The sequence below is a fragment of the Pelophylax lessonae genome (genome assembly GCF_965119305.1).
Source record: "Pelophylax lessonae genome assembly, chromosome: 3".
Classification (NCBI taxonomy): domain Eukaryota; kingdom Metazoa; phylum Chordata; class Amphibia; order Anura; family Ranidae; genus Pelophylax; species Pelophylax lessonae.
Window position 1 is genome coordinate 195,369,011 of NC_138770.1, and position 16,659 is coordinate 195,385,669.

The 16,659-nt window shown below is 47.4% G+C and overlaps 1 protein-coding gene across 4 annotated transcripts in view; it reads left to right on the plus strand.

The window, feature by feature from the left end:
* The window catches only part of YEATS2 (YEATS domain containing 2), a 198,148-nt gene extending 181,932 nt beyond the window's left edge, over nucleotides 1-16,216 (plus strand). For all 4 annotated transcript variants that reach the window (XM_082252197.1, XM_082252199.1, XM_082252196.1 and 1 more), the window contains exons 26-28: nucleotides 2,118-2,192; nucleotides 3,235-3,308; nucleotides 15,842-16,216. In XM_082252197.1, the coding sequence (XP_082108323.1) occupies nucleotides 2,118-2,192; nucleotides 3,235-3,308; nucleotides 15,842-15,965 (273 nt within the window). In that variant the 3' untranslated portion in view covers nucleotides 15,966-16,216. The remainder of the gene's footprint in view (nucleotides 1-2,117; nucleotides 2,193-3,234; nucleotides 3,309-15,841) is intronic.
* The last annotated feature ends 443 nt before the right edge of the window (nucleotides 16,217-16,659 follow it).

A 16,659-nucleotide genomic window follows, 5' to 3' on the forward strand; every position in this document is an offset into this window, starting at 1 on the left:
GTCCTCAAAGAGGGTGAGTGAAGGTCCTCTAAGATTTGGGATGGCAATAACAGGCCGTCATTGGTCACCGTGCACCAAAGAGTCTCTCCTAGTTTGGCAGATACAGGTACGGGAGCTGGGGAGAGACGCAGTATCTTAAGATGGCTGCGCAGGCTTACACCGTGGTTAGGCTGTGTACACTGTTGATGAATGTTTGCTATTTGGCCAGTATGGCCATTCACTTAATAGCATCACATGTACTGTAGACCCAGTGCAGCCAGGTGTGTACTGCCCTTTCTCTATCCCCCTTCAATCAACAATGTAGGCTCACCGTATTCCTATGGCATCTGATGGGGAGGCTTCCAATGTTCCTCTTGGGATGCCAGGGTATAAGCTTGGTGCTCGGGTGCTCCGGCATGCCTCGAGGAGGCTGGGTGTTCCGTATGACGCCGGATAACTGCGCCTTGAGCGGGAGCTGGAACGCATAGGTGGCTCTTCCGGGTGACGTGGGGCCGGCGTGTGACAGCACTTGTTTGTTTGAGCACTTGTTGAGCACTTGTTTGTTTTAACACAAAGTTATACCAGGTAGATGTTTTAGTCTCTGTGGACACCAGTTTTGGGCAGAAGATCTTGCAGGCGGCCTTGTAATGGGGTCTTGTTCTGTTTTGGGCATGTTGGTCTTGTGGCTATGTTGCCTACACCTCATGTTCATTTCTTTGGGACATCCCAAGTTGTCATCATTATGAACTCCGCTGTGTCCTGTGATGATAGATTAAGAATTTAGGATTTTTCTTTTCATGGAGTACATCACAGGACACAGAGAACCCTTTTGTGTCTGCTCCTCATTACTTGCTACAAACTGAGGCTTAGCTAAGTTGGGGAAAGAGGGGTTTATGCCTGGGTGTCCTTTCAGGTGAATGTGGCAGCATAACCAAAGTAGCCATGGATATGAACTCCTGTCCTGTGATGTGCTCCAAGAAAAGGATTTTACAGGTAAATAAAAAATCCAAATTTTGGTTGGAGTTGGACAATAATGAACAGAATTCAAAAGTGTGATAATTAATGTAAACTTTACTAAAGCAAAGAACTTTGCATATGTCAGAAGCCATAACTCGCTCATATGCCCATTTACTTTGTATTCTGTAGAAGTTGAAATTAACTGCTGTGGGTATGTGTACATAATTGCCTTTATCATCAACTGTTTTCTCTATCAGTGTATGAAAGAAGAAGTTTTATTTGTGAAAGAAAAAGATAGACATGCACACCTCTATGACTAAGCTCATGAGAGGGTGAAACATGTTAGGGGCATGGCTTGGGAAAAGAAGAAGATGAAGCCTATCTGATACATATTGAACTGGGAGGCTTTTCAGTGTGCACTTCTATTTTTTCCTTTCAAAGTTTGTCCATCAGCTGAGATGGGCCGCTTTGAAGTCAGCACCTGGCAGTGTGTGAAATCATCCAGTTGACGTTGGTTTGGCTTTGAGATGTGCTTTCTGCTTGACTTGGGTTTAAGAAGATTTTGGTGTTGGGCATAGCAACCAGTCCGATTCTTTTAGAACATCACAAGGGTCCATGCACACTGGGCTTAAAAAGTGCTGCTTCTACATGAGATTTGCATTTTTTTTCCTGCCTGTAGAAACTGTGTAATGTTGTCCTATGTGTCCATGCACATTAGAACACTTTAAGCTCAGCGTTTAGAGGCAGAAAAAAAACCTTCTTGATTTGCAAGAATGAGAGAAGTTTTCGAGCAGAAAAATGTGTGTGTGTGTGTGTGTGTGTGTGTGTGTGTGTGTGTGTGTGTGTGTGTGTGTGTGTGTGTGTGTGTGTGTGTGTGTGTGTGTGTGTGTGTGTGTGTGTTTGTGTACAAAAACACTATATGAGCATTTTTTATGCCAAGTGAATTGACATTTTTTGTACAGTGTGCATGAACCCTTTAGTAAAATCTATTTGGCTATTGTAGACGACAAACAAAGTTATTCCTTTAGACATTTTGACAAAATAGGCCATTAGCTATTTTAGAAAGATAATTAGGTATGCTGTTGTCATTTATGTTTAATACATCATAGAATTATGGAAATGTTTCCTTTTTTTTTATATATATGTAACATCAGTTGTAACAATCTATATGTTTTTCAAAGATTGGAATCTCCTTGCAACCAACTGAAATTCAGAAAAATGTGTATGCATCCCCAGTGGAAGAAATGGTTCTAAAGGTATGTATTTGGAGTAGATATGCAATTTACTATTTGGCTAACATCTCTCTTTCTCTTTTTCTCTTTCTCTTTCTCTTTTTCTCTTTCTCTTTTTCTCTTTCTCTTTTTCTCTTTCTCTTTTTCTCTTTCTCTTTCTCTTTTTCTCTTTCTCTTTTTCTCTTTCTCTTTCTCTTTTCTCTTTCTCTTTCTCTCTTTCTCTTTTTCTCTTTCTCTTTTTCTCTTTCTCTCTTTCTCTCTTTCTCTTTCTCTCTTTCTCTCTTTCTCTTTCTCTCTTTCTCTCTTTCTCTCTTTCTCTTTCTCTTTCTCTCTTTCTCTTTCTCTTTTTCTCTTTCTCTTTTTCTCTTTCTCTTTTTCTCTTTCTCTTTTTCTCTTTCTCTCTTTCTCTTTTTCTCTTTTTCTCTTTTTCTCTTTCTCTTTTTCTCTTTCTCTTTTTCTCTTTTTTTCTCTTTCTCTTTTTCTTTTTCTCTTTCTCTTTCTCTCTCTTTTAACAAAAAATAATAAATGTAAATATTTTTGCAGGTAAATTTGGCAGGTGTGTTTTTTACAATTTTTTGTTTTAGGAGCCTAGAAAGCATTGCACCAGCAACCAACGGATCGGTGATGCCATATAGGTCCCCTGTAGACTGTCAGTGTAAGCTGTGTACGGGCAGGCTATTTTACACTGACAGGAAGAATCAATGAACTACCACAGCGCTCAACAGTGCCATGGTAATGCATTGGGAACTACTAGCTGTCAGCCACAAAGGCTGTTGGTACTCGTTCATTGTTACACAGGGATCTGTGAATCAATGCAACGGTCGTGTGGGCAGAGCCCCCCACTAGTCATGCTCTCTTTGATCTGTAGCAGCATGTACAGGTGGAAATTCCTGGCGTGCTGCCACAAGGAGGGAGTGGAGAGGGGTCTGATGCTGAACATGTTATAAGTTATACCCTAAATATGGATATAACATGTTCAGAAAAGTGAAGTGAAATTATCCTTTAAATTCTGAGATACATGATGAGTTTTTTCAGTTAATGTATAACTTCATCTTTTTCTTTGTAGGCCAGTGAGCAGTTTGTCAGTGATATTCTAAGGGATGCTTTAGCTGTGGCATATCAGATGAGTTCTCGGAAACGGTATGTAAATCTGTATATTCTCCATAGTTGGATACATAAATTATTTATCATGACTATGCCACTCTTTGTAGGTAGAATTTTTCTTGGTTGATGATTTAGGGGCTTTCCCTAGTCCACAATCTCTGTGTAATGTGGAGTTTCAATACTATGGCTATAATTACCGAATTTTACTTTTTCTATAGAGCACATGTGGATACATAAATTCACTGAGGTATAGTGAAACCCAAGCGGGAGGTGTACCTAGTAACTGACAAACTCCCCCATCTACATCTGCTTTTCTTTTGGGGTTACCCACACTCTCAACCTTGTGTATGTTCCTTCAAATTGCCATTGGGGATTCCTCAAAGATTTTATCTAATATGAAAACTGTGTTGGGCAGGAAAAATCTTGGCCCACCACTCATTTCACCCCCTGTGTATTTAATTTACTAAAACTGGAGAGTGCAAAATCTGGTGCAGCTCTGCATAGAAGCCAGTCAGCTTCCAGTTGTTTTTTGTCAAAGCTGAATTGGCTACCATGCAGAGCTGCACCAGATTTTGCACTCTCCAGTTGAAGTAAATCAACCCCAAAACAGTAGGGTTATTATGCCCTGACAGGAGTAGGACATTAGGCAGAAAAAAAGATCTGGCTACGCCTATGGGCGGTCCCAGGAGGTATACTCCCTCTCTCTGCTATAGAATGTCAGTTTTTCCTGCCTAGTCAGGAGTAAGGACCTAGTTTCCTTGCAATGATCTCTGGTCCTGGCAAAAAGTTTTTTTCTAGTTAGTTTTTTTTTATCTGGATTTTTTTCGTGTGAGATCTACAATCAATTAAGCCAGACTGGGGTACGGGCTGGATATATAGATCCAGTAGTCACCCCAGCCGGCCAGCGAGCACGCGCAGACCCCAGCACCGCGTTGGGTTGGCCGCGACATAGTCCTACCGGACGGGGTCTAGCCCTACGAGTTAAACATCTTGCCAGGTCGCGCACAACCGGGTCTAGGCCCGCGTCGCAACATCCCTTTGGCCGACAGCCCCCCCACTCCGGTAGGGAGGGGTTCTGTCAGGAGACGGCGGCTACCAGTTCCAGGTATGGTGAGTCGTTGTCCCCCCCCCTCTCTCCCCCTGGTGTGTTTTGGGGTGGACGCGGCCCCTCCTTAGGATGGTCGGACCCCCCTGGTTTCTCCTCGGTCCTGTCACGCATCCTCCCTTACCTGTCCCCCCTCCCCATCCCTCCTCCCCTTACTTACTGGGGCTATGGGACGCTTGAAGCTGCCCCTGGGGGCTGGGACCGGCCGGCATGCCAATGGTTGGGGGCGGGGGGGGGGGGTGCGCGGTGGGACGTTCAAAAAAAGTGTCCTTTTTCAAAATTTTCTGTGGGTTCCCCTGGTGGGACATGGACCCTGTGGAACACATTTCCCCACCTGATGCCCTCTTGGAGGCCGCAGGGCCCTCCGCATCCCAGCCATCCATAGATGCACTGTCGGCGATCCTGGAATATTTTGTGTCCTGGGTGGAGGTAGCCGTTAAAAAAAAAAATGCCCCTGGCCTACCACTGCCTCCGCCTCCGCCACCATGCAAGAAAAAGCACTGGTGGTCGCACTATTTGTATCTGTGCGTGAGACCCTAAAAATAGAGGACACAGCTGCGACTGAGGCATAGGTTACTTTTGGCACTCACAAGCCATCGAGAGCGGCAAAGGTTTTTCCCTTTCCCGCGTATTTTGACAATATGGTCAAAAAAGAGTGGGACTGCCCAAAACATCCCCATGGGGTGCCTAAGCTGATTGCTAGACGCTACCCCTTTGAGGAATCCCTTATTAAATTATGGTCTGTGTCCCCTATGGTGGACCCTCCGATCTCCAAACTGAATAAAGCTACCATGATTCCAGTGGAGGATTCCCCCTCCTTTAAGGATCCGGCGGATAGAAAGGCGGAGTCTGTGGCCCGCAATATGTACTCCCTGGCAGGGTCTGCACTAAGACCGGTGTTTACTGTTGCCCTTGTGTCACAAACCTTGACTGAATGGGCAAAGTTACTACGCTGTGACCTGGAGGGGGAACAATCCCCCCCCCCCCGCGCCTTTGCGGAGCTGGTGGTCCAGTTGGTTCAGGGGCTGCACTTTCTTTGCGATGCCTCGCTGGATGCAGCTCCGCTATTGGCCCGACTGTCGGTTTCAGCAGTGGTTCAGCAGTGGCGTATACTTTGATTAAAATGCTGGTCTGTAGATCTGACCTCAAAGAAGGCCTTGTCAGATCTACCTTTTTAAGGTGATTGCCCATTTGGGGATACTCTTGATCACATTATCAAAGGTCTTACAGGGAGGGGGTAAGAGTACCTTTCTCCCACAGGCTAACAAGGGTAAGGACCCTCCTCGTAGACGGGGTCCCTCCTTCTCGGCACACAAAACGTTTTTTCGTCCCTCAGGGTCAATTGATAAGGGATCAGACCCCTTCAAGGGCCCCTCGGGTGGCTCCAAGCGACCCTGGTCTGGCAAACAACGGGTTTCTCCAGACCTGCGGATAAGACCCCTTCGGCCCTAAGGAGCGCCCTCACCCGTATCTAGGGTGGGGGGACGTCTTTGCAGGTTTCTGGACCTGTGGCTATCTTGGATACAAGACAAATGGGCCCACGAGGTCATACGGTCCGGTTACAAGATTGAGTTTTGATCCGTCCCTCCGGTAAGGTTCTTCGCTTCCAATGTGCGACTGTCCCCGGATCGCTTACAGGCTCTCTTCGGGGCGGTACAGGACCTGGTGCAACAAGGAGTAATAATTCTGGTTCTGTCTTCGAAACGTTTTCAGGGTTTTTACTTAAACCTGATTACGGTCCCCAGGAAGGAAGGCAAGGTGCGTCCAATTCTGGACCTAAAGGCACTGAATTGCTTCGTGCGAGTTCAAAAATTCAAGATGGAATCCATTTGCACGGTGGTGGCTTCCCTACATGAGGGGGATTTCCTGGCCTCCATAGACATCAAAGATGCCTACCTTCACATCTAAATATGTGCAGGACATCAACGGTTTCTACATTTTGCCATGGGAGAGGATCACTATCAGTTTTTGGCATTACCCTTTGGTCTTGCCTCTGCCCCTCAGGTCTTCACAAAGGTGTTGGCTCCGGTCCTGGGGATGTCCTGGATTGCCTGGACGATCTGTTTCTCCGTGCAGAGTCTCCCACGGCGCTGGTGACAAACTTAGAGGTCCCCTTAAGAACTCTGGAAGAGTTCGGGTGGATTCTGAACCTTCAGAAGTCGTCCCTGGTCCCTTCTATGAGACTGGATTATCTTGGTCTGACTTTGGACTCGTCCTCAGCCAGGGTGTTTCTTCCTCTGGACAAACTTCAAAAACTCCAAACTGCAATTCAGCTTTTGCTGTCCAGCAAATGGTCGTCCCTTTGGACTTGTATGAGAGTTCTGGGACTGATGGTGTCGCCCTTCGAGGCGGTCCCTTTCACTCAATTCTACATGAGAATCCTCCAGAAGGAAATCCTTCTCAAATGGAACAAAGATCCAAATTCCCTGGACCACCAGATCCAGCTGACCCAGGTGACCAGGGGGTCCCTGATATGGTGGCTTCGGTCCCCTACGCTCAGACAAGGAAAATCCTTCCCCCTATACTGGACAGTTGCCACCACGGATGCCAGTCTGTCCGGGTGGGGAGGTGTTCTTGGCAAGTTTTCTGCTGAAGGGGTCTGGTCCCTGGAAGACACCAGGTTACTGATCAATGTTCTGGAGTTGAGACCTAGTCCACTGGACGGAGTACCTTCAGGGCTTTCCAGTGTGCATTCAATTGGACAATGCCATGGCCGTGGCTTATATCAATCACCAAGGGGGCACCAGAAATGTCCTTGCTGCATCCTTGCACGCATCCTTTGGTGGGTGGAACGTTTTGTTCCAGCTCTCTCCGCCGTTCACATTCCAGGAGTGGAAAATTGGCAGGCAGATTACCTCAGGCGGCAGACCTTGTTTAAGAGGAATGGTCTCTCCATCCGGAGGTGTTGTATCAAGAGGAATGGCCTCTCCATCCGGAGGTGTTCCAGCAGTTGTGCCATTGTTGGGGCACTCCAGCAGTAGATCTGTTGGCATCTTGCATCAACAGGAAAGTGCAGAGGTTTGTGGCCCGCTCTTGGGACCCTCTGGCAGACACCACAGACACGCTGGTGGCTCTGTGGGGGTCAGTATCAGCTGATGTATGCCTTTCCCCCTCTCAAGTTGCTGCCAAAACTTCTTCACAGTATCGAGGCGAAAGAGATTCCGGTCATCCTTGTGGCTCTGGACTGGCCTCGCCGAGCTTGGTACGCCGACCTGGTCAGGCTAATTGCAGACGTTCCTTGGAGACTTCCTCTCAGGGAGTATCTACTGTCTCAAGGGCCAATCTTCCACCCTGCTTTACAGTCAATGGCTTTGACGGCTTGGCTGTTGAAAGCCAGGTACTGAAGGACAGGGGATTGTCTGCTGCAGTGATTCCCACTCTGCTTAAATCGAGGAAAGCGACTTCTAGAAAGACTTATCATCGTACGTGAAAGTCCTATATTGCGTGGTGTGAGTCTCTTGGGGTTCCCCCTCTCTCTTACTCGGTGGCTCGGATCTTAGCCTTCCTTCAACGGGGAGTTGATCAGAAGTTGGCCTTGAGTACTATCAAGGGTCAGGTCTTGGCTTTGGTAATTTTCTTCCAGAGGCCATTACCCACCCATTCCCTGGTGCGTAACTTTATCCAGGGGGTGCGACCTCCGTTTCCACCTTGGGACCCTAATCTGGTGCTGTCAGTTCTCCAGAAACCTCCCTTTGAAAATATTCGGGAAACTCCCCTGCTTACTTTATCCCAGAAGGTGGCCTTCTTGGTGGCTATTACTTCTGCACGCAGGGTGTCTGAACTGGCGGCGTTGTCCTGTCATTCTCCCTATATGGTGGTTCACAGGAATAAAGTGGTGCTTTGTCTGGATCCATCCTTCCTTCTGAAGGTGGTTTCCAGTTTCCACTTAAATGAGGACATTGTGCTACCCTCCTTGGGTTCTAAGCCTAAACATCCTTAAGAGTTTGCACTGCATACTTTGGATGTGGTTCGGACAATCAGGGTGTACTTGGCGACTACTGTGTCTTTTCGGAAGTCGGATTCGCTCTTTGTACTCACAGATGGACCAAAGAAAGGGCTGCCTGCGTCTGCTTCGACTATTTCCAGATGGATTAGACAGACAGTTGTGCAGGCTTATTCAATTAAGGGTAATGTTCCACCTTTTCCCTGTTAAGGGGCATTCTACTCGGGTGCTTAGTGCTTCCTGGGCCTTTCGCCATCAGGCATCTGTGGTCCAGGTTTGCAAGGCGGCTACCTAGTCGTCTTTTTCCTACCTTCACAAAGTTTTATAAGGTGGATGTGCTGGCATCTGCAGATGCCTCCTTTGGCCTTAAAGTTTTGCAGGAAGCGGTTTAAGGGGGTTTTAGTCTCCCTTGAGGGTGTTTTAATGTTTTTCAGGTGGGTCTCATCTTGTTGTTCTGATGAGTTCTATGTTGCCTGGTTGGCTATCGTTCACCCTTGGGGAATTTTTTTATGCTGTTCCCACCCCTCATGTTTTATGGCATTGCTTTGGGATGTCCCTACTGTTAAGAACAGAGACTGCATCCGTCAATGAACGATAGAGAAAATTTGGATTTTTGTCTTACCATAAAATCCTTTTCTCTGAAGTTCATTAACGGACGCAGTACCTGCCCCTCTTTTTTGAGTTGGGTTGGTATTGTTTTTGTTTTCTGACACTACTTTGTTACAAAACTGACATCCTATAGCAGAGAGAGGGAGTATACCTCCTGGCACTGCCCATAGGCGAAGCCAGAAATTTTTTCCTGCCTAGTGTTCTACTCCTGTAGGGGGCAGTATAACCCTACTGTTAAGAACCAAGACTGTGTCCGTCAATGAACTTCAGAGAAAAGGATTTTACGGTAAGACAAAAATCCAATTTCTCTATCGCTCATTGACAGACGTAGTCTTCTTGATTCTCAAGAGCTGGGTTATGTTGTCTCCGCAGGAGTAGGACTAGGCAGAAAGACAAAACGTTCTGGCTCCACCTTAGGGGCAGTCCCTGAGGGTATATCCTCCCTCTCTCTGCTACAGGGAATCAGTTTTTTTCTGTCTAGTCAGGAGTAAGGACCTAAGTTCCTTGCTGGGATCTTTTGGTCCTGGCAAGACTTTTTTTCTTTAAGAAAAATACATTTTTTAGGTAGTTTTCTCCAGTGTTTTTTTCCTGTGAGATCTTCAAGCAAAAATGCCGGACTGGGCGACACTTGTGGTCACCCCAGCCGGCCTACGAGCGCGCGCAGACCATGGCATTGCGCTTGGTCGGCCGCGACATATTCAAGTAAGTATGCGGGGCCGGGCGACGGGCTGGATGTTGAGATCCAGTGGTCACCCCGGTTTCTGCCTACGAGCGCGTGCAGACCAGAGCTCCGCGCTGGGTCGGCCGCGACGGAGTCCCAGTGAAGGGACTGACTTTGCGAGTTAAAAGTCTCGCTTGGACGCCAGGTACCAGAGAGTCGAGGCGTCCGGAGTGGTCCACAAACCCCCACCCCGGTGGAGAGGGTATTGTGAAGAGAGGGTGCCTGTCGGTTCGGTATGGTGAGTAAACGTTCCCTTTTTTCCTCGTTATGAGGCAGTATGTATTATGGGCCCCTCCATATATGGTCAGTATATATCTGATACTTACAAGTCCCCCTTGTAATACAGCATGTGTTTGTGGGAAGTGGACTTGGTTTAAGAGCTAACACTCTACCCAGCAGACTGTAACATTACAGCAGACATAGGAGGTATAATCCTACCTTATGTGTAGTGTATCTTCTGTAGATCCATATATCGCCTCTTAGCAGAGATGCAGGTGGATGTGCTGGGAAAACGATTTCGGCGGTCCGCCGCCATTTTGCCGTAGACCGAATGCATGTATGTCCTCAGGTCACGCCGGCCGCCATGTTTCTGGAGTCTTATGTCTCTTCTATGGGGGCGGCCATGTTTTGTGAGCCCAGCTACCTCGTGGAGAGCTGGGAACGCCGGTGTAGCGTGAGAATTACCTACCCCGTGAGAATTACCTACCCCTCGTCACTTCCGGCCAGGAACAGCTGAGCAGCGCAGCAGTGCGCATGCTCACAGGGCCGGATACCTAAAGGGACGACAGAGGAGCTGACTAGTGCGCATGCGCACTAGTATGGAAATAGGACGGTGTACCGTGGAAAAAACCTACCCACGCGGCGGTTAAATAAAACAGCGGGGTTGCAATACGAATCATCTCCGCTCCTGTGGCTGTCACTTCCCTGATCTCGGCAAGTAAATATAAAAGCGGCTGGCGTCTCCGTGATTTATGTTTACATACACCCGCCGCCGCTTTTATATTTACTTGCCGAGAGCAGGGAAGTGACAGCCACAGGAGCGGAGTTGATTCGTATTGCAGCACAGTTGTTTTAATGTAACGGCTGCATTCCATACAGTGCCGTGAACCGGAAGTGACGAGGGGTAGGTTTTTCTCACGGGTAGGTAATTCTCACGGAACACCGGAAGGCGTACACAGGGGGCGGAGCCACGCCTTCTACCCGGGAAAAAGCAAACAGCTCCTTCCAGTCTGTGTAAGACAGACGCTGACTGCAGTTGGTTGGAAACTGCACTGCATCGGTTGGTGAGCCTTGGGGGTCCCTCTCTCTCTCTGTGGGATCGAGAAGCAGGTACTCTGAGCGGCGCTATTGCGCTAGGGGGAGACACACAAAAAAAAAAGAGAAAAAATTTTTTTGTTTTGCTGGCAAAGGTGTCCTGTATTAACATGGACCCTGCCACTCATGTATCTCCTCCGGATCCCCTCGAGGGGTCTGCGGGATCCTCCAGCACCCCATTGACAATTGAATCATTGTCAGCTATTATGGAAACTTTTGTGTCCCGGGTGGAAGTGGCTTGTCAGGGACAGGGCGCAAGAAAGCGACCCCCGCCTAACCCCTTATTATCTGAAACCTCGGACTCAGACTCTGAGCCTATTTCTGCAGTTGCAGGTACTTCATCTGGGATTGGTGTCTCGGGTCCTGTCTCTTCAGACAGTGAGGAGGATGTTTCGGCATCCGCCATAGCCCGAGAGGAAGCGTTGGTAAACGCACTCATTGTATCTGTTCAAGAGACCTTAAGGTTACAGGGTATTCCATCAGAAATAGCTGAAACTGAAATCCCTTTTGGGACTAAAAAACGCATCAAAGTGGCGAAGGTTTTTCCATTGCCCAAATGTTTTGGCAATCCAATCGAAGAAGAATGGCGTCTGCCAAAACGCACTTTTACTATTTCTAAACGCATTGACAGGCGTTATCCGTTTGAGGAAACCCTTATTAAGAAATGGACAGAACCACCTGTGGTGGATTCACCAATTGCTAGATTGAATAAAGCCACGGTTATTCCTTTAGAAGACGCTCCGTCTTTTAAAGATCCAGTGGATCGCAAGATAGAAGCTATGTCTCGCACCATGTTTTCCTTGATTGGATCAGCTTTCAGACCTATAATAGCTATTGGTCTGGTTTCGCAGGCTGTAACTGAATGGACCAAGTGGTTACGCCGGGACTTAGAAGAGGTCCCTCAGGCGGTATCAGATTTGTTGGAACAAATGATACAGGGGTTACAGTTTGTGTGTGATGCGGCGTTAGACGCCACTCCATTATTGGCGCGAGCATCAGTCTCAGCAGTGGTTCTCAGGCGTACACTGTGGCTAAAAGGTTGGTTAGCCGACCAAGGTTCCAAAAAAGCATTGGCTAATATCCCCTTTTCAGGAGAGCGTCTATTTGGAGCCAACTTAGATGAGATCATTAAAGATCTCACGGGTGGAAAGAGCACCTTTTTACCGCAAAATTTTAAAGGTAGAGGAACTCGTCAAAGACGAGGGCCTTCTTTTTCTGCTCACAAGAGGTTTTTTCGTCCCACGGGTGAAAAAACTAAGTCCTCCAAAGCTCCTGCAGGAGGCGTCAGGGGTCGTTGGTCGGGCTAGCAAAAGCCCGCCCCTCCAGACCTGAAGATAAACCACCCAAAGCCTGAAGGTGCGCCCCCACCCATAACTGGGGTGGGGGGACGTCTTCGCCGGTTCCCGGATCCATGGCTTTCCAGAATCCCGGACAAATGGGTTTGCGAAGTCATAAGGTCAGGGTACAAGATCGAGTTTCGATCTCTCCCACCGGCGCGATTCTTCCCTTCCAATATCCGACTATCCGCAGATCGTTTAGAAGATCTGCGGAGAGCAGTCACAGATTTACTACAACAAGGAGTGGTAGTCCACGTTCCTTGGACAGAACGGTTTCAAGGGTTTTATTCAAACCTGTTTACAATACCCAGGAAAGAGGGCAAAGTGCATCCAATTCTGGACTTAAGAGCACTCAATTCTTTCGTCAACATAAGAAGATTCAGAATGGAGTCCATTCGCACGGTAGCAGCCTTCCTGCATCCAGGGGATGTCCTAGCGTCCATAGACATCAAGGACGCCTATCTTCACATTCCCATTTTCGCAGGACATCAGCGGTTTCTACGCTTTTCCGTAGAGGAGAACCACTATCAGTTTGTGGCGTTACCTTTCGGTCTCGCCACGGCTCCGCGGGTCTTCACAAAGGTGTTGGCCCCAATGTTGGCACTTCTGCGCCAAAGAGGTATATCGATCCTTGGTTACCTAGACGATCTTCTGCTTCATGCAGAGTCTCCTCAGACCTTGCTACAAAACATAGAAATTACTATGATTTCTTTACAGGAATTCGGGTGGCTGGTGAACCAGCAAAAGTCATTTCTGGTTCCCACCCAGAGGCTCGAATATCTGGGTCTAATTCTAGACACAGTCAGGACAAGAGTTTTTCTTCCGGTAGGGAAACTCCGAAAGATTCAATCAGCAGTCCAGTTGTTACTGTCCAACAGCTGGTCTTCCCTTCGGACTTGCATGAGGGTTCTGGGGTTGATGGTGGCTTCGTTCGAAGCAGTCCCATTTGCCCAGTCCCATACCCGAATTCTTCAGCAAGAGATTCTTCTCAGATGGAATCGGAATCCGGAATCCCTGGACAATCAGATCCGATTGAGCAAACAGACCAGAGAGTCTCTGGTCTGGTGGCTTCGGTCTCCGATGCTCAGCCAGGGAAAGTTATTTCTGCCAATATACTGGACGATAGTGACCACGGATGCCAGTCTATCCGGATGGGGAGGAATTCTCGGTCAGTTATCTGTCCAGGGACTTTGGTCCCCGGAAGAATCCAGGTTACCGATAAATGTATTGGAACTGAGAGCGATCAGACTTTGTCTGATTCACTGGACCGAGCAGCTCCAGGGCAGCCCGGTTCGGATCCAGTCGGACAATGCCACGGCCGTGGCTTATGTCAATCACCAGGGGGGCACCAAGAGTGTCCGAGCGGCCAAAGAAGTGGCTTGCATTCTTCGCTGGGCGGAACGATTTGTTCCAGCAATCTCTGCGGTGTTCATTCCGGGGGTGGAGAATTGGCAGGCAGATTATCTCAGCCGTCAGACCCTGGATCAGGGGGAATGGTCCCTCCATCCAGACGTTTTCCACCAGTTGTGCCTACGGTGGGGCACCCCGGATGTGGATCTGTTGGCATCACGATTCAACAGGAAAGTTCAGAGATTCGTGGCTCGCTCCCGCGATCCTCTAGCAGAAACCGCAGACGCACTGATCGCCCCGTGGGGGCAATACCAGCTAATATATGCCTTCCCTCCTCTCGCGTTACTGCCAAGACTTCTTCGCAGGATAGAGGAGGAAGGAATCCCAGTAATCCTGGTAGCTCCGGACTGGCCTCGTCGAGCTTGGTACGCCGACATGGTCAGACTGGTGGCGGACGTCCCGTGGAGACTTCCTCTCAGGGAGGATCTACTGTCTCAGGGACCGATCTTCCATCCTGCTTTACGATCGCTGGCTTTAACGGCCTGGCTATTGAGACCCAGGTGCTGAAGGACAAAGGTTTGTCAGCTTCAGTTATTCCTACTCTAGTGGAAGCAAGGAAAGCGACTTCCAGAAAGATTTATCATCGCACATGGAAGTCCTACATTGCATGGTGTGAACCTTTGGGGTTCCGTCCTCGGTCTTATTCGATTAGTCGAATATTGGCTTTTCTGCAACAAGGGGTTGAGCAGAAACTGGCCTTGAGTACTATCAAGGGTCAGGTCTCAGCATTAGCCATCTTCTTTCAGAAGCCTTTGGCTACTCATTCCTTGGTGCGGAACTTCATCCAGGGGGTGCGACATCTGGCTCCGCCAGTGCACGCGCCGTTACCCCCCTGGGATCTTAATTTAGTGTTGTCGGTTCTTCAGAAACCTCCCTTTGAAGATATTAGGGAGATTCCTCTACCCACGTTGTCCCAGAAGGTGGCCTTCTTGGTGGCTATTACTTCTGCACGCAGGGTGTCAGAACTGGCCGCATTATCTTGTCGTTCACCATATCTGGTGGTTCATAGAGATAAGGTGGTTCTTCGTCCGAATCCATCCTTCCTACCAAAAGTGGTTTCAAAATTTCATCTGAATGAAGAAATTGTATTACCTTCCCTGTGTCCTAAGCCCAGTCATCCTCGGGAGTTTGCTTTACACTCCTTGGATGTGGTCCGGGCAATCAGGGTATACTTGAAAACGACAGACTCGTTTCGCAAGACGGATTCACTTTTTGTGATCCCAGATGGACCCAAAAAGGGGTTGCCTGCATCTGCCGCGACCATTTCCAGATGGATCAGACAGACGGTAGTACAGGCTTATTCTATTAAGGGTCGGGAGCCCCCGTTCCCTGTTAAGGCGCACTCCACTCGGGCACTTAGTGCGTCATGGGCCTTTCGCCATCAGGCGTCAGTGGTCCAGGTGTGCAAGGCAGCTACCTGGTCGTCGGTGCATACCTTTACTAAACATTATAAAGTTGATGTAATGGCATCGTCTGATGCCTCGTTTGGCCGCAAGGTTTTGCAGGCCGCAATTTGAGGAGACCAGTGGTCTACCTCGAGGGTTTTTTCCGTTGGAAAATGTTTCTTTAGTCTCATTCTTTGTTTATAATGAGCCTTTAAAACTTCTAGTTTGGCACCAGTTGGGCCTTCTAGATTGGATTTGATTTTGTCAATCCCACCCCTCATTTGTGGCACTGCTTCTGGATGTCCCAGCTCTTGAGAATCAAGAAGACTACGTCTGTCAATGAGCGATAGAGAAAAATGGATTTTTGTAAGATCTTACCGTAAAATCCTTTTCTCTTAAGCTCATTGACAGACGTAGTACCCGCCCCTCTATCATTGAGTTGGGTTGGGTTAAATTCTCTGTACTGCTTTAAAACAGAACTGATTCCCTGTAGCAGAGAGAGGGAGGATATACCCTCAGGGACTGCCCCTAAGGTGGAGCCAGAACGTTTTGTCTTTCTGCCTAGTCCTACTCCTGCGGAGACAACATAACCCAGCTCTTGAGAATCAAGAAGACTACGTCTGTCAATGAGCTTAAGAGAAAAGGATTTTACGGTAAAATCTTACAAAAATCCATTTTTTTTTTTTTTTGTTATTGTATTTTAAACTGGGACATTTTACATTGTTACATTTTCTTTTGTGAATAGGGCTCCAAAAGAAATTACCATTTCAGACATCCATCAAGCCATTTGCAACATTCCGTTGTTTGACTTTCTCACAAACAAGCACATGGGTGCTTTGAACATGGACGATGAACTCTCTTTGAAATAAATTCAACACAGCCTTAGCACTGCACAGCTTGTCAAGCCACATGTCATCAGAGCCATATGAATTTTTGTATTCTTCACTTTTTTATGTCTCATTGTAGCTCAAGATAAATTGCTCTTCTTTGACTTGTTTTTGTTCTACTGCTTGCTATCTCCAGTATGTAATAATGTCTGTAGCGCCATGTATCTATGTATGTATATTTGTATGTGTCCACTTGAAAGAAAAGATACTAAAAAACATGTCTTCACTATTATTTATTACTAGAAAATGGTAATAAAGGGAAACTATGTTAGTTAGTCTTGGGGTAGAGTATTTAAGCTGATGAGAGTTAAATATATCCATTTTTGAAAGTTGTTCTATTATGTTTATAATCGTCATTCGTCTTCACCCACAACAGAAAAGTGAGGCACCTATGAGTTTTAAAAAGAAAGCAAAGCAAAAGCAGTTAGTGTTCAGATTCAAACTTTTGGGCAGTCTTACAAGACAGGCACAGGGAAGGGGAATAAGCTTAAATTTATCACCTGTTTAAATTTTAGCTTATACAACACTGATCATGTGCCTGCTTATTCCCAGTCCACTGGTCTGCTTAGACCTTAGAGAGAAAGCCACACTGAGGAAAAAAATCTGCTGTTGCAAGTTTTATAGATGCATCTGATGCACAGGCAAACCACCTGAACCTTTGACACAAACTGATCTC